Source organism: Phascolarctos cinereus, unplaced genomic scaffold (assembly GCF_003287225.1).
Source record: "Phascolarctos cinereus isolate Bilbo 61053 unplaced genomic scaffold, phaCin_HiC Scaffold_726;HRSCAF=1367, whole genome shotgun sequence".
NCBI lineage: Eukaryota > Metazoa > Chordata > Mammalia > Diprotodontia > Phascolarctidae > Phascolarctos > Phascolarctos cinereus.
In genome coordinates, this window is record NW_027556098.1 from 408,190,146 (window position 1) to 408,214,867 (window position 24,722).

Below are 24,722 nucleotides of genomic sequence, written 5' to 3' on the forward strand. Positions count from 1 at the left end.
CAACGGGATCGCAGCATGACATGGCACAAAAGAGTCTTACTCTGTGAGTTCAGTGAGCTGGATTGCAGGCATGCCCATGACTGACTCTGTGACTGTGGGCAGGCCCTTTCCCCCTCTCTCATTTCCCAGTTTGGACAGTCACATTTCTAAAGCCCGGTAAGGTTTACCAAGTGTTTTCCTCTCAAGACTAGTGAGGTAGGTCCTGAATATCATCATCCTCATTGAATAGATGAGGAAACTGAAGTCTGGAGAGGGGAAGGGAAACAGAGTTGGCACTGAAATCCAGGTGCTCTGTCTCCCAGCCTGTGGGTCTTGCCCCTATGTATCCTGCTCTCTGAAGTGATCAAGCCCTCATCCTTCCTCAGCTAGATTCTCAACAGATTGGAATGGCTCATTCTCTTAGGCTTTCACCAAATACAGTCCCTCATCCTCACTGCCAGCATCACTGAGCTAGGATCACTTAATCTTTTCCCCCTCCACGCTTTCTTTCCATCCTTCATGGTCTGGTTCTCATGTTTTAGAGGCTTCTTGTCACTCCCTTCCTCTAGCTCCATCCTTGATCAGTGTGACAGACACCAGAGGGAAGAAGAAGAGAGGAGCAGAAAGTGCCCATCCCCCACAACCCCTCACCAGGTGTTCTTCCAGGTTCTTCTAGAAGACATTGAGCATCAGTTTAGCTGGCATTTCCCAAGCTTAAGCCAGCAATGAAGGAGGTCCTCCCTCCTCCTCTTCTCTCTGGTCCTTGTGCTCTAGTGTCCCTTTCTACCCTCCCCCAAAGGTCTCTGGTCCTGGAAAGAGACGGCCTCTTCTGACTCTCCACGGCCCAGACAGTGCAGAAACTACACCCATTCCCTAGACATGGCTTTTTATTGACTGATCCAGAGGATGAGAGAGGCTGGAAGGGAAAGAGGATGCCAAAAGGGATGGAAAATGACAGGGGAACTTGGGAGGGAAAGGGAGAGGCTAGATGGTCTCAGGAGATGCTGGGTTAGAGAGGAATGGGGCATCTATGGAGGACTGACAGGAGACTGGAAGGGAGGCTGATAGGCCAGAAGGGATGGAAAGGGATGGAAGACGTAGGGATGGAAGGGGAGAGGCCAAGAAAGAGAAGGACAAGCTGGAAGGGATAGGTGGAGGCTATCATAGCCTCAAATTTTTTTCTTAGATCTTGACCGAACAGAAGTCCTCTCTCCTGCACTCAACCTGGAGCTGACCATTGAGGGGACAGAAGTAGCAGATGTTGTGTATGTATAGAAAGATTCTGCAAGAAAAAGATCCAGGCCCAAAGGGTTAGCCTCCTAGTGTACCTCAGAGGGTACTGCTCCTGCCCCTGCCACTGGTTAGCCCACAATCCCTGTCTTTACCCCTGGCTAGCCCTTGCCCTCTTCCCCTGGATAACCCACAATCCCTGTCCTTACCACTGGCTAGCCCTTGCTTGCTGCCCCTGGCTAGCCCACAATCCCTGTCCCCATCCTTTCCTAATGCCTGCTCCCTGCCTCTGGCTAGCCTCTGAACCTTGTCCCCACTTCTAGCTAGGCTCTGCTCCCTACTCGTAGCCAGGCCTAGACCTCCCTTCAGTGCTCTAACCCTAACCCTCACCTTCAGTGATGAGATCAGTGAACTTCATCTTGATGAATATCCAGCAGCTCTTTAAGCGTGGCCAGAGGAAGCAGGAGAAGAGGTAGAAAAAGACAAAGCTCAAGGCAGCAAACAGGGTTACCTGGTGGAGGCAAGAGGGTAAGGAGGAGCCTGAGGACAGTGGGGCAGAGCAGGTAATGAAGGAAAGAAGCCCTGAGAACTACAAAGGAAATTGGGTGAAAGGCTGGGCATAAGGCAGGACTTCTAAAGGCTTGAGGAAAGAGGTGATGATGATGTAGGGGAGGGAAAGTGGAGGAGCTGTGCAAAATGAAGGGAGTGAAGGAATCAGCCATTTAGGGCTGGGGTGGGGGTGGAGAATGGGTGTGGAAAGGCTTGTCCATGGGATCATAGATTAGAGCTGAAAGGAACCTCATAAGACATCTAATTCAATCACTTAATTTTACAGATGTGGAAAATGAGGCCAGGAGAAGTCAGATAAATTGTCAGATAACTAGCAGAGCCAAGAATCAAATTTGGGTCCTCTAACTTGAGGGCCAGAGCTGGTCCCACCACACCAGATTGGGTAACATTGGGAATGGAGTTGTGGTTGGTGGGGGAGGGGTAGGAAAAAGAGAGGCTCACCCACAGGAAGAAGAGGGCCCTTTGAGGGCTGAGTGGGAGGCCATGGACATGGAGGAGGAAGGTGAGCTGATAATCGCAGTAGGAGCTCGTGTCCACATCCCTGGCCAGGACAGAGGGGCAGTGCAGTTTGTTCTTGGGTGGTGCTGGGCCTGAGAGGGAAACTAGAGGCTCTCCTATCTCCCTTCACCTCGCCCCACCTTCATTTTCCCATAGGACCTTACCTGTTGCTCACCATGATTTTGAAAAAGAATTCAGGAGAATAGAAAGAGTGGGGCACGACATCATGGCAAGGAGAGTTCTTCAGGCACAGCCACCTAGGGGGATTGTGGAGCTCTGGGGGACTGGGGAGACCCAAGGCACCCTTCCACCTCCAGTTCTCTATCCTTAAAGGTGGCCAGGAGCAGCCTGCAGATATTGGGGAGGCAGGGAGCTCCATCCCCTCCCTCAAGGGCTGGGAGCAAGCTGAAGATAAAGGGAGGCAGAGAGCTCCTTCCCTTTCCCCGAGAGATGGGAGCAGGCAGCAGATACCGGGCAGAGAAGGGATCTGGGAGCAGGGCCTTGCATACTCAATGCCAGTCTTGTTATGCTGCAGGATGCTAAAGGAATGGTGATCCATCCAGTTGTCCCTGACAGTCCAGATGAGGCTGTCAGTACTAGAGAGAGGAGAAGCCATGTTATACTTCTGGCTGGAGCCTCCTAAGCCAGCCATCTGGTGAACTTAGATCCTCCATGGGATGCTTGTGTGTGCATGCACATGTTTGTACACAGGCGTGCCCGAGGCCATGTCTCAGCTCATAGTAGGCACACTTGCTATTAACAAAAGCTTATTGAGCCCAGCATATGTGGCCTCTGACCTTCAGCTCTAAATCTTAGGCTTTACTTGTGCTTAGCCTGGAGAAGGTAAGACCCAGATGGGCCATGAGGACTGTCTTCAAGTAACTGTAGGGCTATCATGTGGGGAGAAGGGATTAGATGGACTCTGTTTGGCCCCAGAGGCCAAGAATGTTGCCATGAGACAAGGGCTGGATTTAGATAGTCAGAGGACCTGAGTCTGAATCCCAGCTCTGATACATATTAGATACATGAGCTTGGAGAAATTACTTAACCTTCCTAGTCCTCACAGTCCTCTTCTGCAAAAAGAGGGGGTTGGACCTTTAAGGGCCCTTTCAGCTCAGAATCTGTTCTGTGATCTTGTACATGAGGAGAGGTGGCATTGGGTTTTAGCCCAAAGGCAGGAAAACCTCTTAACCAGGAAAGGGGTTCCAGATGGAAGCAGGCTGCTTCTAGAGGTGGTGAGCACTGTCTTTTGGAGGTCTTCAAGCAAAGGTGAGAGGACCACTTATTAAGGAGGTCATAGAGGGGGTTGTTGGCCAGGTCTGTGTTGGCTAAACTGGTCCCTTCAAATCAGAGATCCTGTAATTAGTATCTGGGGACCCCCATGTCAATATATGTAGAGGTGTAAGTTTATCTTACGGCAGCTAGGTGGCACAGTGGCTAAATCACCAGGCCTGGAATCAGGAAGACCTGGGTTCAAATCAGACCTCAGACACTCACTAGTGTGAGACCCATGGCAAGTTACTTAACCCTGTTTACCTCAGTTTCCTCATCTGTAAAGCACACTGGAGAATGAAATGGCAAAGTACTCCATTATCTTTGCCAAGAAAACCCCAAATTGAGTCAGGACGGGTCAGACACTACTGAACCAACTGAACAAAAAAAGTTGATCCATCCATGCATGTGTCTGCCTGTCTGGGCCCACAAGTCTTACAAGTAAAAGGAGTTTAGGGAGAGAGTGGCTGGGGGAGGTTGATATGGACGAGGGACTCATGGAGCCCTATGGGCTTGGGGTCAGTAGTTACTTGTCTTTAGGACTGTTGTAGCGGTAGATGTCAGCCTCTGAGTAATCCACAATATTGTGCTTGGAAGTGCCTCCTCCAATCACCTTCAGGACATAGCTGCACCAGACACACAGGGACTTGGACAACAAGGTTCTAGCCAGGTGGGCCGTTCCCCACCCCCAGTTCTTCCCCACCTTGGAAAAGGGAGGGGTACTGTTGTCCTCACACAGCCCTCACAACACACACACACACACACACATACACACACACACACATACACAGAGTGAGTCAAGAGGCAGATCACCAGGAGGGGAGATCTACAGGAAAGAAAATGGTCTTGGGGGTTTTAAGGAAAGGCTTAGCCTGTCAGCAGTTGCTTGGGCAGGGGTTGTACTTCCCTAGGCTTCCCCAAAAGGCAGTCAGAACAGAGAAGGTAGGAGGCTCACCTGCCATTGAAGCTTCCTGACTCACCAGTCACCATGTCTTGGATCAGGAAGAAGGGAAAGAAAGCTGTGGGACGAAGGGACAAGGCTGAACTGGGGAAGAGGGTGGAGCCTTGGTGGGGCAGAGGGGTGGTACTGGACTGGGGGAAGGTCATGTGCTGGGTAGCTGGGCAGGGGCCCCTCTCTCACAATCACTGAATAAGAAGCAAGGCATTTCATCCTCTTTGTGCACACAGTCAAAGTATCTTTTATTGATCCTCCTGTTCTGCTCAACAGTCATGGTGAAGTCAAAAGCCAACCGCTTGCGAGGGGGACAGCCAATGTAAATTCGAATCATGTGAGTACCCTGTCCAGGGAAGTAGGGGGAGGGAAGAGAGAGAGGAAGAGGGAAGAGTTGAGGGTAAGAGAGAAACACCAAATTCAATCATTGCTCCCAATCCCCTACTGTCCTCTCTTGGCCAAGTCATGAGGAAGCAGGAACATGCCCTGCTCTTTCTCCCAGGGAACCCACAGAGTACCCTCTTGGCTGGGAGCAAACCCTCCTGGCTTGAGCAGAATCTAGCTAGGCTCTGCCTACTAATATGCAGAGCTGAAGGAGAAAGAAGGAAATGGATATGTGCCAGGACCTCTAAGATCCCTTCCTCCTCATTCTCTAGGATCTGAAGTTGAGAGAATGTTTTGTCTGAGGGATAAAAAAAGAACTTGAAACCACCCAAGGAGGAGGACCACTGCATCCTTTTTGCCATTCCCACATGAGAGGTGGGGCTTGGAAGTGGTGGGAGTGGGTCAGTTTTCAGTGAGCAAGAGAATGAACTCTTCACCTTCCCTCATCTAGGGAAGACCAGAGCCCAGCCTGGAGAGTGTCCCCCTCCCTTAAGAGTCTGTGTGGTCTCTCCTTGGTTACCTGCATCAGATGTCCATACCGGGTTCTAACAAAGCACTTCCCAACTGAGCCAACCACCTGTAGAGAGGACTGCTCAGTGCTAGGCAGCCGCCTACCCCCACCCCATTTCTTTTACTGCCATCCCAGGCCCAAGGGGTCTTTTGCTCCTTGTTGTCAACTAGAGACTTCCCTCTGTTAACTCGGTCATTTGTGAGCCACCTTCCCACCCAGAAGACAGAGGGGTGATCCCTTTCCTCTGTTCTTCCCTATCTCCCACCTTGATGTGTAAGGCTGTTTTCCTCAGGTTATGTCCACTGATACTTTGTTTGAAGCATTGGCTTTTGTCCTTGACAGACACCTGGTCAGGTTGAAGGGAAGGTGCTAAGGGCTTGGGGTCCTGGAGAGCTCCTCCCTATCTCCCCCTCAATCCTCTTCGGGAGAGGGAAAGAGAGGAGAGATGGGCTCCAAGGCCCATCATGGCTATGTTACTCAGTCACAATCATTCTGTGAGTGTGATTGTGTGCCTTTGTATGTGTCTTTGGCAACTATCCTCCATAGATTGTAAACTTCATGAGAGAAGAAAAATAAATATGTTGTTGTTTGACTTTGTATCCCAGGTCTAGTACAGCGTCTGGTATATAAAGGCACCTAATCAGTGCTTTTGGTGTTGAATGGTGAGTTGAAGCACTCTGGCTAAAAATCCTTGGGGCCTGGAACTAAGACCTTCCGTGGTCTGGAACCTAGACCATTTCTTTGGTCTTTCTCAATCCCAGTTTCCTCATCTAGTGCCAAGGGTGTTAATTCCTCCTTGGCCAAGAATCCAGGTGAATTGGACTGTAGCTAGAAGACACACACATAAACACAGCAACATACACATGCAAGTGCACATGGCCTGCCCGTCTCACCTGGAAGAGCATGGCATTTCGGTTCACTAAAGCCTGCTCCTTCACTGTTGCTGACACACACATAGGATCAGCCATTATCACAGCCAGACGCAAATGCCTCTTTTGTTTCCCAATGGTGTCTGCAAGAGGGGAAGAGGGAGGCAAGGGTGGGCCAGCAGCTCAGAGACCCTCCTCCCAGCCACCTGCCTGGCTGATCCATCATCTTCCCCCAAACCATTTCCATTCCACCAGCCTTTGGGGTCCCCATTGGCCCATTCGCTTTTACAGGAAATTTTCGGAGAGACAAGGTAAATGGAGAAGCTGTAGGTGGCCCCCTTGTCCAGGTAGATGTATTCAGGCAGGCGATTCTGAGCATTCAATTTATAAAGCTTTTCATAGCCATCCATTTCAATGTGCACGCCATACATACTCTCAAAGTTACTGGCTTTATAGAAAAAGAAATCCTGCCAAGACCAGGGAGGGATTGGTTAGGCTCTGGATACCTCCTGAAGATCCCATCAGCCCCCATAGCTCCAAGCATCCCAGAATCTCAAGAGCTTGAAAGGAACTTACAGACCCAAAGAGGAATCCCCCTCCAAGGTATCTCCTCTCTCTACTGCCCCATCCCAACCTCACCCAGATTTTCTCAGCTCTTCTACTGGAAAGCCCTGATAGTTAGAGAGTTTTCCCTAAATCTGCCTCTCTTCATCTTCCCTACCTCTCCTCCCTTTTCCTCCCAACTATTCCCAGTTTTGCTCTGTAAGGCAAAGCAGAATAAGTTGAATCCCTCTTTTCATACAACAGCCATCTCAACCTGATATCCTGCTGTTCTGTCTCCAGCTAAGTCTTCTCTTGTCTAGGCTAAGTATGGCCAGTTCCTTCAACAGATTCTCCTGCAATATGACCTCCAGTGCCCTCATCATCCATCATGCCCTCCTCTACACTATGGTAGTTTGTCAATGGCCTTATGGAAATGTGGCATCCAGCACCAAACACAACTGTCCAGGTGCAATTTTACCAGTGCCAAGTATAAGAAGACTCCCTATCACCTCCCTACCTCTCTCTTAATGGAGCAAAGATGACATTGGCATTCTTCTCTCTCACATCAAAAGATGAATTCCTATTGAGCTAGCAATCCACTAAGACTCTGAGACATTTTTTCCTGTGTGTAGTCACACCTTCCCCAGCTTGAACTTGGGGTATTGATTTTCTGAACCCAAGTGTTCAGACTTTACATTTATTCTCTCCTGAATTTGATCATATCAGATTCAGCCCTGTGCTCTTGCTGCCCCAGATCCTTTTCGTTCTAGACTCTGTCATCCAGTGTGTAAACTATCTCTCCTTTCTGTCCCCTTCGGATTCAATGAGCATATTTTGCTATGATCCAAATTATTAATACAAATATTAACTAGCACAGAGCCAAGTACAGATCCTTAGGCACTCCCCTAAAGACCTTCTGATGCCACACCAGCATCAAAGCATTAATGACTTTGCTTTTCAGGTCTGTTGTGCAATGAATTAGTTGTCGCTCTGGGCAATGGTGTTACTGCTGCCATGTCCCAGAGTCCCAGGGCCAGTGGTATGCTAGTAGATGGTTTAACAACTGGATCTTCAGTAGTAGTGCTTGCTGATTTCCAAGGTATAAATGCTCATCCTGAAAATTTAACAATCAGCTCTCCTGCAACATACTGCTGGGAACCCTCTGGTCCCAATCCCACAATCCCTGCCCATACATTCCGTAACTCCCCTCCTATGCCCCTGCAGAAGAAAGGCCAGAGTAGGAGAAATGAGGCTGGGGAACTACTCCTGAACATCCCTTTCACCTTATGTTTCTTCTTGTCCTTCCACCAACGCCAGGTGGGGTCATGGACAGGATCAGCATAGGCCTAGAAAGGCAACAGAGAAGGTACAGGCAGGTACCGGGGAAGGAAACTCCTTGAGTTCTCCAATGATCCTCCCCATTACTTTGGACTACCCCTCCTGGATATACCCACACATACCTTATTATACTTGGAGTGCAGCCAGAGCAGGTGGTAGACAAGGCCCTGGTAAATGGCCAAAGAGACTTTGGTGTGGAAGCCAGCGTCAGAGCTCACAAAAGGTGGCAGTGCACGATAGCGCTCCACTCGTGTGTATCTTTGTGGGTTCGGCAGGTCCCTCAGCTGCAACACCTCAAAAGGGCAGGGGTTATTGTAGGAGAGGGTCTCTAGAGGTCTAGGAAGGACAGGGAGGGAAAGAGATTGGATAGGACCCCTATCCCAAGCTCCTTCCATCCACATGTCATCTATCATCCATCCATCTAACTGTTCACCCATTTATCTAACCATTCTCTCCATATATCTGAATGTTAAATGTCTATCCATTTATCTATCCATTTATCTTTCCATCCATCTATTCACCCATCCAGCACCATATTAACCATCTATCCATTAATACCTTCATATATTTATTCAGCAAATACTTGGTAAAATAAAAGTGGTGATATAACACAGACCCTATTCCAAAGAACTTCTAGCATAAGAACAAGGGGGATGAAAGAAACAACTATGAAACAAGATAAGAAGATCATTGTGAAGGAAGGTCTAGGCAAAGCATGAGAATAAATGGGGATGGGAAACAGTACTTTCATATAGTGGAGTCCCAGAAGCCTTTATGGAGAAGATGGCACCTCAGCTATACATTCAAGGGCTCCTCAAGGTGACTTTGCAGGGGAGGGGCCCTCAGGGATTCTGGGCTCTAGCAACCTTTCCTTTATCCCCACCCCACCCCAACCACTCTGTCATTTCTGATGGGCAGTTGGGTTCAGGCTCACTCACAGTTCAGTACTGATCTTATAGGTTGTGAGACTCAGCAGCTGATACACCAAGATTTGACTCACTGGCAGCGGCCTTGTCACCAGCTTCCCTTCCCCTTTCTTATTAATCAGGTAGACTAGCTGTGGAGGAAGGAGTTTAAAAGGAGGAGAGGGAGGGTCATTTCAGCCCTGTGTAGAAGGATTCCTTCTTGGGTGGCTAGGCCAGCTTGGGCGGTCTGCACGTTCTTTAAAGCTCACCTGCTGTGGACCCATGTTGTCATAGAAGATACTGACTGAGGTCTCGTTGGTTGAATATAGGCTTGAGGCCTGCATCTGGGAAAGGGTGAAAAGCATCTGCCAGCCATCTGATGGGTACAGACGATGCACCTTGAAGCTGCCTTCAACAATGAACCAGATCTGGGGGCCAAGAGCCCAGAAAGGACAAGGAGGGAGAAAGTGAGAAGGAACAGGAGCTTGAGGGCCCAGGCTGGGATCAGCTGCGGCGCTGGGAAGGAGGGTGCCCAGGGTGAGGGGAGTAGGAGCATTCAGGGCTATGCAAGGGAAGAGGAGCCCCCAGCGAAGGGCCTTGAGTTTAGGAAGGGGCAGAGAATAGGGAGGCAGAATCCGTGGAGTGGTCAGGCCAACCTCCTGTTCCTCACCTCCTCATTCTCAGTGACGCAGATCACTTCGCCTTTGTAGGAGCTGGCCATGTACTTTACTGAGGACTCCTTGGGGAAATCATCCAGGTAAATGTAATTCTTATTGTCATAGCTGTGGGGGAAGGAGAGTGGAACTCAGGCTTGGTCAAGTATATCTGGGGAGAGGACCCCAAACAGCTCAGCCTCTCTCTACTTGCCCCCATGCAACCCCCTCCCTGCCCTTTATATCTCCAGCTCCCCAGGCTAAAGATTCAAGGAATCCAGGGTCTAATGTCCCTACTGGACAGATGGAGAAATATAGGGCTGGAAACATACAATGAGTCAGAGTGCTTGAACTTGAACTCAGGGCTCCTTTTGCTCTAGCCCACAGTCTCAGGGCACCTGCTGCCAGCATCTAGACTTAGTATTACATTTACAGACACTTAGAGATATCACCTCATTTTATATCCTCACAACCATCCGAGGAGGCAGGTGCTATTGTTCCCATCTTACAGATGAGGAAACTGAGGCTGAGGAACTTGCTGTGGGTTACACAGCTATTGAGTGTTTAAGGCTGGATTGGAACTCAGGTCTTCCTTACTGCAGGCCCACCACTCCATCCACTACCACCATCTCAATGTCTAGTCACTTAGATGACTTAGTCCACTGTGGGTGAAAGGAGGGCCGTAGCCGATTCCCAAAGGGAGCATGAGGGTAGAGGAAGAGGCTTCTGGTCCCCCAAAGCTCAGGTGGTCCCAGGTGTGCACATGGCTACTGGCCTGGATGCCCTTCCCCCACCTAGTTTCCATTTTCACCCTCACCTCTGCAGAATAGCATTGCCCCAAATGTATAGCAGGTTGGAGAAAGGGTTGTAGTGGAGACCCTTGGGGACCAGCAGGGAATCTGTGTACTCCTCCATGCCCAGAAGCATCACAAAACTTGCCTTCTTCCCTGCCCAGGGATCCAGCGTTGCTGTAGTGAATTCCCCCAGGTAACAGCCCCCTCCCCTCACCAGCATCTCAACCCCACCCACTCCCTAGCCCCCAGCACTCCAGCCCGTGACCTTCTAGTCCAAACCGCCTCTCTTTCCCTCCCCAGATTTCCCCAGGTTTCTAGTCTTTTCATCCCCCTCAGTCTTTCAGGTCCCTCCACTTACCCTCGGGGATGAAACGAGGAATTTTATAGAGCAACTGGACTGAGTCATGGTGGTAGTCATTAGAAACCAGTACATACTGCACAATACTGAATGTTGTGTGGCCCTCTTTGCCCAGCTCCATGAGAAGCAGGAAAATGTCCTCGTGTACGTCGTATATCACCCAGTGAAGACTGCACTTTGGGTCTGCAGTGACGTGGCCAAGGTTATCTGCCTGATGCTGTCCACTGGAGGCCATTGACAACTCCCAGGAAAGACCCAGAGCCCCCTTTGTGCACTGACAGCTTCCCAAATAGCCTCTGCCCATTACTCCTCCCCAGGCTGCAAGCATTCCAGAGAGCTCAGGACCTTCCCAGGTGTGATGGCCTTCCCAGACCCCTAAACTCCCTGAGGTTCAGAAATTAGAAAGGACCTTAGAAGTCACTGAGTCCAACATCCTCCTCTTACAGATGAGGGAGCTGAAGCCCGAGGAGGGGGGAAGTGCCTTTCTCAAGGTCACAAAGCTGGTCAGCGGCAGATACAAGACTGACCAAATCCAGTACTCTCTTTCCACTACTCAATGCTGCCTTGCTAGCCCTAGGCTTCAACACCACCCCTGGGCAGGACTCCTCCTCCTCCTCTTCCTCCTCCTCCTCCTCCTCCTCCTCCAACAAACCCATTTGGGGAGATGGGTGGGATGGGTAGCTTCCTGTTCTAGGCTGTCCCAATCAAACACCAAACCTTGGAAAGTAGCACATATGGAGCTCGAGAGAGGCAACTGCTTAAAAGTCACTGTGGCATCTGGAGGAGGAAGAAGGGCATGAGGAGAGGGGTCAGCCCTAGGACTAAAGCAGAGCAGCTTCCCTCTCACTCCCAGGCCTTAAGAGTGGTCCAGGATGAGCAGCCTCTAATCCCAGAGAGAGGGAATCCATAAGCATACCAAACCCAAAATGAGGTTGGGCACAGAGAGCCAGGAGGACTTCTCAGAAGGATGTGACGGCCCTGGTCCCTGATCTCAGACTAGTGTTTTCCGTTTCCTCTTTGGGTGTCACTGCTGAACCCCAGGCCCCCAGCCTTTCACACTTCTCGTACTGAGTCCCCCATTACTGTCCCCATGCAGTGGGATCTAACCCCAGTCCTTTTCAAGGAGTGGATTTAGTGACCAGCATGGCACTGCCCCCAGATCTTAGCACCCAGTTAGGTGGGAGCCAGGGGAAGAAGAAAGCTCATACCCCTGTGTCAGCCATCAGCACCAGAATCAAGACAAGATTATATAATGGCCTAGCATTCTTGGGACAAAAAAATAAGTTAAAAAAATTTGACGCCTCTCTGCTTTGCGTGCCCTGGGCAAGCACCCCAACTATCTTGTCCTTGTTAAAGCTCTGTGCAACATTACCAACAAACTTGGGGACTGAATGAGGAAGCCTCCTTGCTCTACAACCCATTGATAGGATGTAAGATCCTCAAGGACAGGGGCTGTTTTGCTTTGTTTCTTTGTATCCCCAGCACCTATCCACCTATAGCAGTGGTAGGCCCACAGCAGGCACTTAATAGATGCTTGTGGGTCGACTGAGTGAGGCGTCACCTACAATATACTGTCATGGAAGGAAAGCAGCAATCAGTCAGTCAATCTACAAGCACTTACTAAGCACTGAAAATCTGTCAGGCTATATGCTAGGTGCTAGTGATATGAAGACAAAGAATGGAGCAATCCCTGCCCTCAAGGAGCTTATATTCTACTGAGGGAAAAATCACATGCCCACACATGTGTATGTTGTCCAGTCATTTCACTGGTGCGCCTGTCTCTTCCTGGTCCCATTTGGGGTTTTCTTGGCAAAGATACCAGAGTAGTTTGCCATTTGCTTCTCCAACTCATTTTACAGATGAGGAAACTGAGGCAGACAGGGTGAAGTGCCTTGCCCAGGCTCACACAGCTAGGAAGTCTCAGAGGCCAGATTGAAACTCTGGTCTTTGTGACTCCAGGCCCGTCTCTATCCACCTAGCTGTCCCTTTATGATATAAAGGTAACGCACAGAATAAATAGAGCATGATTTCAAACAACTGCAAACACTGATCCACTCTCCAGAAGTTGCCGGATCCCTGGCTGTCAAGGCCTTGTTTGAGCCATGGAATGCTATAACCACCACCTTTTCCCTGCTGCTTCAACTTCTTCTTCCCTAAACAAACTGCCCCTTGTTGTAGGACCCTTGAGGAAAGGAGGAAGACTCAGTCAAAAGCTCTCCTCTGTATCCTATGGCAAGCTACTCCCAACTCCTGCTCTCTTAGCCTTGGGACTCACAATCTCCCTTCACACTTTGCTAACTTTCTTGGGCAGGGAAATTTACTCTTTTCTCCAGCTGTCATCTTTCAAAGTTTAAATCTGAACCCAGCCAGTAGCTGTGAGTCCCTGAGTAAATAATGTCACCATCTTTGCCTCAGTTTCCTCCTCTGTAAAACGAGCTGGAGAAGGAAATGGCAAACTACTCCAGTATCTCTGGCAAGAAGACCCCAAATGGGATCATCAAGAGACTGACACCACAGAAAAAAACAACCCCTATTTCTCCCCATCCACCTCAGCCTTCCCAACACACCACTGAACAATGCTAGTATAAGTTTCACTGCTGTACAAATTGGGTCCTCTACCAACTTCTGCCATTTAATCTAAAGAGGTCTTCAATGCTGCATGGAAATGCTTTCATTCTTCCTTGGTTTGTTCTCTGTCCAACTTCTCACAGCACCTATTTCAAGCCTTCTCTTCTCTCCAAAAGCCCCCTCCAGAACTACCTTTTCCCTTTAAGTCAGAGGTTGTCTTCAGTAAATTTATTTTATTTCATTGTTTGTTTTTTTGGCTAGGCAATGGGGTTAAATGACTTGCCGAGGGTCACACAGCTAGTAAGTGTTATGTGTCTGAGGCCGGATTTGAACTCAGATCCTCCTGACTCCAGGGCTGGTGCTCTATCTACTGCACCACCTAGTTGCCCCATCTTCGGTAAATTTAATAAAGGCAGACTGAGGTACATGACTCTGAGCAAAATCACTTTATTAAAAGTGACACATAGAACTGTTAACCAAACAAGTCAGACTGGTCACCTCAGTAAAGCCAGCAACCCCAGTAAGAAGGCAAGGACCAGCTCTTTATTGACACAAGAAAGAAGGAGTCTCGGTAGCCATGGAATGTTATAATTGGTTGTACCAAGAAAAGTGGGCTGGCATTCAGGTGAGATTCATCATGCCTCTCTCTGACAATTCAGGAATGTTAATTAACTTATGGGACCCATCTGCAACTTGAAATATCTGCTAGGGGATGAAAACAACTGCCTCCTTGGAAAAGATTAAAATGTCCCCTAATTTCACAAAGACAGGCAAGGACAGATGACAAATGTCCTGGAAGTATCCCTGTATCAGAGATATCAACTTTTCTCTTAATTCTACTTTTAACTTACTCAGAGGGAAGCAAATTTCCTGAGCTCAACTCAAGGATATAACAAGGTGGCTTCAGGAAGATGCAGACTCAATTATAAAATACAGCATAAAATTAATTACATTGTAGAATCAATACAGTAGAAACTCAAGGTAATAGTAATTTTGACCTTTTCATGGTTCTGTACATGAGAACTGTGAAATTGTTTTTAAAAAATATTTTTTAACTGTATTTCAATCTACTTGGTTTCCTTTATCATTCTATGTATTTTATTTTATGCATTTAAAAACATGATTCTCCCTTCTCAAAGGGGTCCATGAGCATCACCAGGCTGCCAAAAGGGGGTCCATGACATACAAAAAGGTTAAGATCCCTTGGTCTAATCTCCAGAGGCCTTGGGATGGAAAACGCTGTCCACATCCAAAGAAAAAACTATGGAAGTCAAATTGCTATCACTTATTTTTACCTTCTGTTGAGTTTTATTTCATCTTTCTGATGGTTCCTCCTATTGGTTTTAATTTTTACTTACAACTTCACTATTGTGAAAATATGTTTAATGGGTATGTAAATGTAGAGCCTATATCAAATTGTGCGCCATCTTGGGGAGGGTGGGGGGGAGGAAGGGGGAGAAAAATTTTCAACTCAAAAGCATGTGGAAGTGATTGTTGATAAATCAAAATAAATTAATAAAATTTTTTAAAAAAATTTTTAATTAAAAAAAAAGAACCCTTGGTCTCAGCAGAAGACATTCTTTCTTCTTTAATGAGAATATACAGGACATCTCACTGTGAGTACCCTTCCCTGCCCTTCTCATATTATTCCTCTACCTCCTCCTTTACTCATCTTAGAGGAAGACATGGCCTTACTCTTTACCCACAGCAGTCCCTCTGCTTGTGCTGTTTATCCTGTTTCCTCCAGAAGCCTGTACCACTGAGCATTACCTCTCACATATTCAGTCTCTCTTTACCTATTAACTCCTTCCACGTTGCCTCAAACATGCCAAAAGTCCCTTTCATCCTTAAAAAACCTGCACTAGACTCAGACATCACCTGAAACCATCATCCTTCGTTTCTCTTCCTTTTCACAGCAATCTCTTTAAAAAGCCATCAATGTGCATTGCCTTCATCTCTTTATTTTCCACTGATTTTTCGTTCTCAGCAACCTGCCTTCCTGTTTTGTAGCTCACCTACAGCTGCTCTCTTCAGGGGTACCGCAGTATCTGAAATACTAAATACAAAGGTTTTTCCTCAGTCCTCAGCCTTCCTGACCTCTGTGAAGCCTCTGACATGACTGGCCACCCTCTTCCTGAACACTCTCACTTCTTTCAGTTATTGCGTCACTATTCTCTCTCGGATTTCCTTTAGTTTGTCCACCCTTTCCGTCCACATCACGCCCACTAACTGTGGGTGTACTCAACAGAGCTGTCCAAGGTCCTGTTCTTTTGTCCTTCTATACTATCTCAAACATCTCTGTATCTGCTGAGGTAATCATGTGCTTTTTGTTGCTTCTGTTCTTGATTTCATCAAATTACGCTTATAGTTATTCTAATACCGAACAAGACCTGCATTCCTGGTGTAAGTGCAACCTCATTATAGTGTATGATCTTTGTGATATATTACTTTACTTTCTTTGCTAGTATTTTCTTTAAAATTTTTGCATCAGTATTCATTAGGGAAATTGCTCTATAGTTTTCTTTCTGTTTTTGCTCTCCCTGGTCTAGAGATCAGAACCATATTTGTGACACAGAAGAAATTTGGTAAGACTGTTTGTTGCCTATTTGTTCAAACAGGTTATATAGTATTAGAATTGTTCTTTAAAGTTGGATAGAATCCACTTGTACTTATATCTGGTCTGGGGTTTCTTTTCCCTTAGGGAGCTCATTTATGGCTAGTTCAATAAAGTTATTTCCTTTTCTGTCAATGTGGGCTATATATATATATATATATATGTGTGTGTGTACATATTTGTCCATTTCATTTAGATAATCAGTTTTATTGGCATATAATTGGGCAAAATAGCACCTAATCATTGATTTAATTTCATTTTTATTAGTTGTGCATGTACCCTTTTTTTTTATTCTTGATGCTGGTAATTTGGTATTTTTTCAAAAATCAAATTAATCAGTGGTTTATCTTTTTTTCTCATAAAACTAGCTCCTTGAGGGCAGCTAAGTGGCACAGTGAATACAGTACTGGCCCTGGAGTCAGGAGAACCTGAGTTTCAATCTTGCCTCAGATCAGGCACTTGACAAATACTAGCTGTGTGACCCTCGGCGAGTCACTCAACCCCAATTGCCTTGCCAAAAAAAACCCCCCAAAACCAAAAAACAACACACACACAAAACAAACAAATTAAACAACTAGCTCCTAGTTTTATTTATTAGTTCAGTGGACTGGGTTTTTTTTTTACTTTTAATTTTATTAATCTCTTCTTTGATTTTCAGGCTTACCTTTGTGTTGTTTAATTAGGGATTTTTAATCTGTTTTTCTAGTGCTTTTTTTTTAAAGTTGCAAGCCCAATCCATCAATCTACTCTTTCTCTCTTTTATTAATGTAAGCATTCAGATAAAAAAATTTTCCTAAATATTGCTTTGACTGTATCCTACAAATTTTGCAATGTGGTTTCATTGTTCCCATTATCTTTAATGAATTTATTGTTTCTATGACTTGTTCCTTGACCCACTCATTCTTTCAGGGTAGATTATTTATTTTCAAATCTATTTTTAACCTATGCCTCCAAGGCCCTTTATGGAAGTAATTTTTATTGCATTGCACAGTGGGAGTCTGAACCTTGGAAGGTGATGTAATATAAACTACGGCGAATGAATGTAAATAGGAACTGAAGTTGTGACTACCTCAAGGGAATAAACACTTGCACATACTGCTGGGCCATCCCTTGCTACTTTTGCCTTCTTCATTCTCATACGATGCCTGACGTGGCCTAAGAGTGGTGCAGGGATGTGCTATTCAGTCTTCATGCTGCCAAAGACCAGTGCTGTGAGTAAATTCCACCAATACAATCTAATAAATCTACACATATTTTCCCCATGCTAGCGTAGAGTAACCTTATTTCTCTGGTATATCACTATTCTTTCAGAGGGTCTACCACCCTACATTTGGCATAATCAGAGCAGACTGTTTGTTTGAACAGATCTTGTGTCCATACAATTGACATAGTCAGTAGGACAGTCTGCCCTCATCCCTGCTACAGATCTTGTGTCCTTACATTCCTTATGGTCTCAAAAGGGTGTATTTAATATTTCTGCCTTTCTAAATTTGTTTCTGGGAGTTTTATACCCTAATAAATGGTCAATTTTTGTTAAGGTGCCATGTGCACCTGAAAAAAAAAAGGTATATTCTTTTCTATCCCATTCAATATTTCCCAGAGGTCTGTCATATCTAACTTTTCTAAAATTCTATTCATCATAACTTTAAAAAAAATTTTGTGGTCAGGTTCATCTAGGTCTATGAGAGGTAAATTGGGGTCCCCAACTAGTATCTTTTTGCTGTCTCTTTCCTCCTATAATTGATTTGACTTTTCTTTTAAAAATTTGGATGAAAAGCTATGGCATATATGCCATGCATATGTGTTCAGCATTAATATTAATTCATTGTTACCTATTAACAATGATACCTTTTAGAATGGTGCCTTTGCACAAAAGATAGTTTTCCTGATTATGTCTTTTAGTTAGGTTTTTATGTTTAATTACGTATTTGTGGTTTTGCTTCATCTGAGTTCATGATTGTTACCCCTGCTTTTTTTTTTTTACTTCAGCTGAAGCATAATAGACTCTGTTCCAACTCTCATCTAAACTCTTTGGGTGTCTTTCTGTTTCAAGTGTATCTCTTGTAAACAACATATTGTGAGGTTCTTGACATGTCTCAGCTGGAAGGGACTTCAGAGGTCATGCAGTCCAACCCGTTCATTTTACAAATGAGGAAACTGAGGCCCCAGAGAGAGGCTTGTTCAAGGTCACACAGAAGTGATACATTGAACATTCAAAGCAGGTTAAAACATTAGAAAGACCAGGTACATCAATTGATGCAAAAATTATTTTTTATGTTTTGCTACATTCCCTTCTATCTGTAACAAATGCATTTTAAATACAAATAATTCTAAGTGTATGTTATAATTTTACTCTGAATTGCATTTTTCACCCTACTGTCTTGCTTTGCTTTTTGTCTTATGGATTAAAAAAAAAATCCACTGCACCCATTGAGGCAGCTTGGTCCTTGGAGACACCCTTCAATTCCCATCCTTCTTAATAACTACTTGTTTGAATAAATCACCACCCCACAAGTGTAGAGGCTGGGCATCCCTGTTCAGAGACAGGAAGCTGAGGAAGGCTACCTTTGATGGTCCCAAGGTAGAAGAAGCCCTCCTCATTGCCCCCAGCCAAGGCCAAGATGTGTTCAGAGCCATTGCCGTGTAGTTCCACAGGACAAAGTTTCTTGATACACCGTTTATGCAAGACTTGGATCCAATTTCCTGGTGAGAGGGAGGGCCTTTCTCAGGGCTGGGAGTCTCCCCCCTCCCTCCTTCAAGTCTAGCACCCCCTTATTCTTCCCATGGGAAACTGAGTCCCAGAACTTCTCAGAATCATCTGAGAATGGCTTAGCTTCCTTTCAGGAAGGCTCCATCAGCTCCCCAAGATTACTATTTAACCAACAACCAGCCCCCACACACAGACCTGGTTCTGCTCCTCTCTCATGTTGTATAGGATAGTTTTCTCTGCCTGGGTCATGACCCTGCTATGGGCTCTAAGACAAAGGAAGGAACTTGGCCTTGTGTAAACTGTGGGCAAGGGGGAAGAATTCCCTGATCAGTCTGATGAGCTCCTCTAATAATTGGATGAGCTTACAGGAGGAGAGGCAAGCCTTTGGAGAGAGTGTCTCTCCTCATGGAGAGAGTGAGCAAGCCCACTGGCAATCCCCTGTCTTTTCCGTAAGGTGCCCATAGACATGCCAACTCTCTCCCTGGAAGGACACCTATCAGACTTCCCAAAGGTTTACTCCTGTAAACCAATCAAACTGGTCCTCAAACTCTCTGAATCATTCTTCCCTTCATCACCCCAGCTGGCTCTTCCTCAGCATCTGGTTCAAGGCTCTGCATTCTATGGTCTCTTAGATCATCATTCTCCTTTGTGGGGAAGTCAGACCCCAGAATCAGAGAAGCCAGTCTGACCAGAGTGGGGAGGGGGAGAGGCTAGATATAGGAGGGAGGGCCCAATCCCTACTCTCACAGCTCTTCCCATCCCCAGCTTCTCACTGGTTGCTTTTTGAGGAAAGTGGGAGTAGTTGCCAGTGAAATAGTAGACAAGTTGGTTCTGTCGGATGAAGAGGACACTTTCAGTGGAGATGGTGTCAAAGATGGAGGCCGTGAAGTGCTCCTGAGGGCATTGAAGAGAGCCCAGCCAGCAGCTATCGATGTTCAGCTGAGACAACCAGGGCATGAATGGAGATACATAGGATCGAGGACAGGAAGAAGACTTAGCGGTCATATAAGCCACCACAGCCCCCTCCTTTGTAAAGATACTGAGGTCTCAAAGAGGTCAGAATGAATAGACTTGGCCAAGGGACTTGGCAACTAAGAGGCAAAATGGAGGCTGGAACCCAGCTCCCTCCCCACTTCTCCCCCACAATCCCTACCACACACCATGCCATGATGCCTCATTGGCAGAGGGATGAGGCCACGTGCCCCTTGGCTTAGGTGAGGTCTTGCGACACCCCACTCCTGGGCATCAGTATCTCCTTCCCTCCCTCCCTTCCCAAGTCTAGAGAATGTCCACTCTTGCCCACCCTCCATCCCCACAGTCAGCTGCCACTCAGCCTCCCTCACCTCCACCAGGGAGATTTCCCTGAAGCTGGAGTCAGAGATGAGAATCATCTTCTCCTCTGGAATACCCCCAAGGATGAGCACAGGAGCCTGGTCCACTGTAGCCCAGACAGGCCTAGATGGTGCATTGATGAAGTGCCTGTGGGTCATGGCCATAACCTAAGGGGAGAGGTCCAAGGGACACAATGGGAGAAGAAAGGAAGAGATGCTGGCTTCCCCCATCTTAGCCAGGAGGCTCAGTTAAGAGGATCAGCTTCCCCCTACCCCCTGCCCTTCAGCCTTTCCCCCATCCCCTCCCCTACTTGTTCTCACCTCACTTCCCAGGGTAAAGATCAGTTTGTCCTTGTCTTTTTTCAGAAACCCATTGATATTTATCATGTACCTGCAGAGGGAGGGGGAATAGCCTTCTAGTCTCCTGCCAGACCCAATGGAGACTTCTCACCCCTCACTCTAACTTGATGCCCAAACACTGCACCTCTCAGGCCTCAGGTCCCTGGCCCTGAACAGGAGGCAACCTGGTGCAGTGACAAGAACACTGAGTTTGAAGTCAGAGGACCTGGGCTGAAATCCTGCCTTTGACACCTGGGACCTCTGTGACCTTAGATACTGCCACCTTGGCTCTGCCCCTCTATGGTATCTCAGTTGGTGAGCTCTCATTGGTTGCCATGGGTTCAATCACCATTTCTATGAATATGCCTCCCAGAACTAAGCCCCTCCCCAGGCCTCAGTTTTCTCATCTGTAAAATGAAGGGGTTGGACTCCATGGCCTCTGAGCTTTCCCAAATGAAGTATTCTATAATCTATGATCCTTCTCTTTTAATCCAACTCAGTTCAACAAACATTTATTGCTCACCTACCATGTGCTAAACCCTCAAAGAGCTTATATTTTATTCATCTTGTACTTAGCCTCTGTGGGCCTCAGTTTCTTCATCTCTAAAATGGGGGTGGGGATAGTAGATTGGTCTAGGACCTAGACTCTGGGTAATCTCTTAGGTCATTTTTCGTTAAGAGACTCTGCTTGCTTACCTACTTAGCCTAGCCCTCTGTCTATAAACCAGATCCTGGCTCTGCTGTCAATGAGGTGAGCTGTGCCTTCCGCCATTCCCTGCTCCCCACAAAGATGCCTGGGGCTCTACCCACCTGGCATCACCAATGAGCTCTCCATGGTTGTTGCTGGAGATTTCAACTTCCATCACTACACTGCCATTTTTCATGGGCATCGGAGTGTACCAACTCGGGATACATATGTCCTCTTTACCACAACTCTCTGCTTGGTGGGGAATGAAATGAGGTGGGCACAGGCCTGCAGGCCACCTTCACCCAGCCAGCACTGCCTCACCTCTTCTCCTTTACCAGAACCCTACCAAGGGACTGGGACTTTGACCCAGGGTACCAGACCTCAGGGTGGGCTATGCTTTCTCTCTCTCTCCTAAAAAAGATGGGAGTCCCCAGGGGTCATTAGCTTGGTCTAACAGGCCAGGCTTTCTGAGGGATGGGCCACTCTACCCTACTCAAACACAAGTGTAAAAAGTGGGCAAAGGTGAAAGCCCAAGGTGACCAGCTAGTGTGGGGATTCCAAGGTCTTTGTGACCTGCAGATGAACTCTTGACTAGGCAGCAGGGGCCTCTGGGTGCCCCAGGTGAGTGTCCAGGGCCTCACAAGGCCTGGTACTCAGACCTCCTCCCTATCCCCACCCATTCCCCAGGTGCTGAACTAGCTAAGGAGAGGTCTGCTCCTCATCTTGTCCAACTTCTTGGCAAGAGCCCTCTGGCAGCCTCCTTCTCCAAGACATTGTCCTTCCTAACCCCTGGTGCCCAGCCCTTTATTGGGGAAAGAACCTCACTGTGGGTTTGGAATGGTGCTCCTGACATCTGGATTTCCAGCCTTTCTGACCTCCCCTCCCGGAAATTCACACGGTTTTGGAATTTGACCAGCACGATGGGGATGAGGCCCTTAAGGTGGCCTCCACGGACAAAGGCTTCTGAATTCTGAGTGTAGGCCAAAGAGGGAGTGACACTGACCAGTCTATGAGCATGGCCAGACCCTCCCTTCTCCCCAGTCCCACCCATCAGGTGCTCCCTACCTATCTGGATAAAAGGCTGGGATTCCCTCCCCTTCCCACTCCCCATGCCTTCCTTATCAACAGCAGTCCCTGCACAACCAGCCTCCCTGGAAAGGCCACACAGGAACTGGCCTCTAGGGATAGAGTTTCCCATCTGCCAGGGGAGACAACATTCCCCTTCCTCGGCCTCCAGGGAATCTTCCAAGGTCTCTCCATTTTGGGAGAAGCTGAGGATTTGAATATGGAAATAGGTTGGATTGGGATGGCAGGGTCCAGAAGCTCCTTTGGGAGAGTGGGGGAGTTAGGTAGGAAGAGGAGGGAAGATGCTGGGGGCAGGAAGCCAAGCTCTGATGGGAGGGTCCCCCAAGGATGGTTTGGGTGAGCTAGAGGTCACCCTCCCTGATTCATCCTAAGATGATTCCCCACCCCTCAGGAACCTTCACTGATCCCTCCCTAAATCTGGATTTTCCCCTCCACCTACCCTGTGACTGTATGCCCACCTGGTTCTATTCCTCCCTCCTCGTTCTCCACCCCTCCCTCACCTCTCCAGGGCAGGTGAAGTTAATCTTCAGGAAGTAAGGGAAGCCCCAGTATGTCTGAAGATAAGGGATACATTCAGCTCAGGGTGATCACCCTGACACCTCCCCCCCGAACACACACACACACACACACACACACACACACACACACACACACACACACACACACACACACACACACACACACACACACACACACACACACACACACACACACACACACACACACACAGTCCCCTTTTTCTGTCATTCCCCTCTTCCTCTCCCACCTCCTTTCACAAACCCCACTGGGAAGAGATATAGAGGGCTCTGGGAGGCTAGGAGGTTTCTTAAGTGTCTTGAAGACCTGAAGGGGCAGGAACTAATGAAAGGACAGGGTGAGCAACAGATGGGAAGACAGAGAGATAGATGGGAGGGAGGAGGGATGAAAAGGCAGAATAGAAGAAGAGATGGAAGAACAGAGATGAGATTGAGAGTTGGAAGCGACTTAAAGGCCGTCTTATTCAACCTCCTTGCTTCACAAGTGAACAGGCCAAGAGAGGTAAAAGGGACTTGTTCGCCCAAGAAAAGACCAGGGTGGACAGACAGGAGCCAAGTGCAACGGATGGAAGCCTGGAGGGTCAGAGGACAATTGGAAAGATGGCAAGCCAGAGAGGGATGGGTGGGCGGCTAGGAGGATGCTGTGGAAGGGACAGACAGCATAGGTGGGGGAAAGGCCAGAGGGACAGCTGGGCCAGGCATCTACCTCTTTTTGGTCGATCGGTGAATCCTCCAGTTTGTTGAAGAATGCGTCTATAGCGGAAACTGGTTCTTGGTCGAAAAACCTTTCGCTGCCCTCTCCCAAGGCCTCGTACTTGTTGAGCACCACTCGCCATTGGCAGAGGTCCTCCAGCTGTGGCTGCGCCGGCAGCGGCAGGAGCAGCAGGAGCAGTAGGGACACCATTATGGTGGAGAGTCCAGAGCTGGGGAGCCCAGGTAGGGAGTCGTGGCCGGAATCCTGGGCAGCGGAGGGGCACCCGCTCCTTCCCCTAGCTCTCTCCTCTTCCATGCACCCGAAAGAGCGATTCTCCCAAAATGGAGGCCTTAATGACCATGAAGTCATTAACTCCCTCTTTTCACCGATTGGGGAAACTGAGCCAGTGACAAGGACATATTTGCTCTAGGCCACTGGAGGAGGGTGAGGGAGGGGTTCTCTGGACGCTAAGAGTCACCCCGCCTAGCTCTCCCTAAACCCCGCCCCTCCCTCCAGGTCTATTCTCTCCCCATCTCGACCCCACCCCTGCTTCTACCTTCATCTTCCCCGCCCACCTCCACGCCCACTCCTAAACTGGCTATTACTTCCTCTCATCCATTCCTCCTCCCCTCAATCCCCAGCCAGGACAGGGAGACCGGACACACCCACAAGGATCTTTCCCTTCTTCTAGAGCCGGTCTGCTTGGCAGTTTCCGACAGCCAAAGGGTTAAGTGGCTAACGGCTGGTTACTGATACCCTACAGCACGTGCCCCCGGGACCTTGTGTGATCCTCCTCACTGTTATCTCTAAGAAAAGTTCGAGACCTTCAGAGGAAGGCGGTCCCATAAGCCTCTCTGTCTCAGCCAGTTAACTTTTTGTTTTTTGATGATCACATTCAACTTCTTCATATTTCATACATGGTTATAACTAGAATACATTTTTGCCTCACCAGCATCAATTTTTAATGACGTTTTCTTTCTGTCTTCTTGAACGGGGAGAGTAAAATGCAGCAATTATCTCGTACAACCTGAGAGAGCTGTTAATGGTGGATAGTGAGAGGAGGTAGAAGGGTGGTGGTGTTAGAACATTATTCTCATCAGAACTGGGTTAAAGAGGAAGTAACATACATCTAGAAGGCTAAAAATCTTCTTTTAAAAATATATTTTATTTTTTTCCCAATTACACGTTAAAACCATTTTTTTTAACATTTAGAGTAAAGGTCTTCTTAACTTACAGGGAAATAGGAAGGTGAGGAGACAGGAAGGAACTCTTAGAAGGATGTGCAGGTTAATAAACAGGG

The 24,722-nt window shown here is 47.6% G+C and overlaps 1 protein-coding gene across 3 annotated transcripts; it reads right to left on the minus strand.

Annotated features, from left to right (window-relative positions):
- Nucleotides 1–856: 856 nt before the first annotated feature.
- On the minus strand, nucleotides 857–24,218 carry CATSPERG (catsper channel auxiliary subunit gamma). 3 transcript variants are annotated; one of them, XM_078145804.1, is made up of 29 exons: nucleotides 24,088–24,218; nucleotides 23,435–23,651; nucleotides 22,693–22,746; nucleotides 21,932–22,076; nucleotides 21,229–21,355; nucleotides 20,401–20,470; nucleotides 20,092–20,247; nucleotides 19,522–19,687; nucleotides 18,604–18,741; nucleotides 11,574–11,633; nucleotides 10,857–11,039; nucleotides 10,522–10,651; nucleotides 9,722–9,833; nucleotides 9,321–9,479; nucleotides 9,085–9,203; nucleotides 8,269–8,482; nucleotides 8,092–8,154; nucleotides 6,555–6,732; nucleotides 6,290–6,408; nucleotides 5,662–5,742; nucleotides 5,406–5,462; nucleotides 4,691–4,847; nucleotides 4,505–4,568; nucleotides 4,080–4,175; nucleotides 2,787–2,873; nucleotides 2,442–2,534; nucleotides 2,221–2,320; nucleotides 1,600–1,720; nucleotides 857–1,261 (listed from the first exon to the last, which is right to left on the minus strand). In XM_078145804.1, exons 2-29 carry the CDS (start codon nucleotides 23,630–23,632, stop codon nucleotides 1,149–1,151), a joined length of 3,360 nt encoding a protein of 1,119 aa, XP_078001930.1. In that variant the 5' UTR covers nucleotides 23,633–23,651; nucleotides 24,088–24,218; the 3' UTR covers nucleotides 857–1,148. The 3 variants fall into 3 exon arrangements, with proteins under 3 accessions (XP_078001930.1, XP_020834313.1, XP_078001929.1); XM_020978654.2 differs by having other exon boundaries at nucleotides 23,435–24,218; XM_078145803.1 differs by lacking the exon at nucleotides 22,693–22,746 and having other exon boundaries at nucleotides 23,435–24,218.
- Nucleotides 24,219–24,722: the final 504 nt, after the last annotated feature.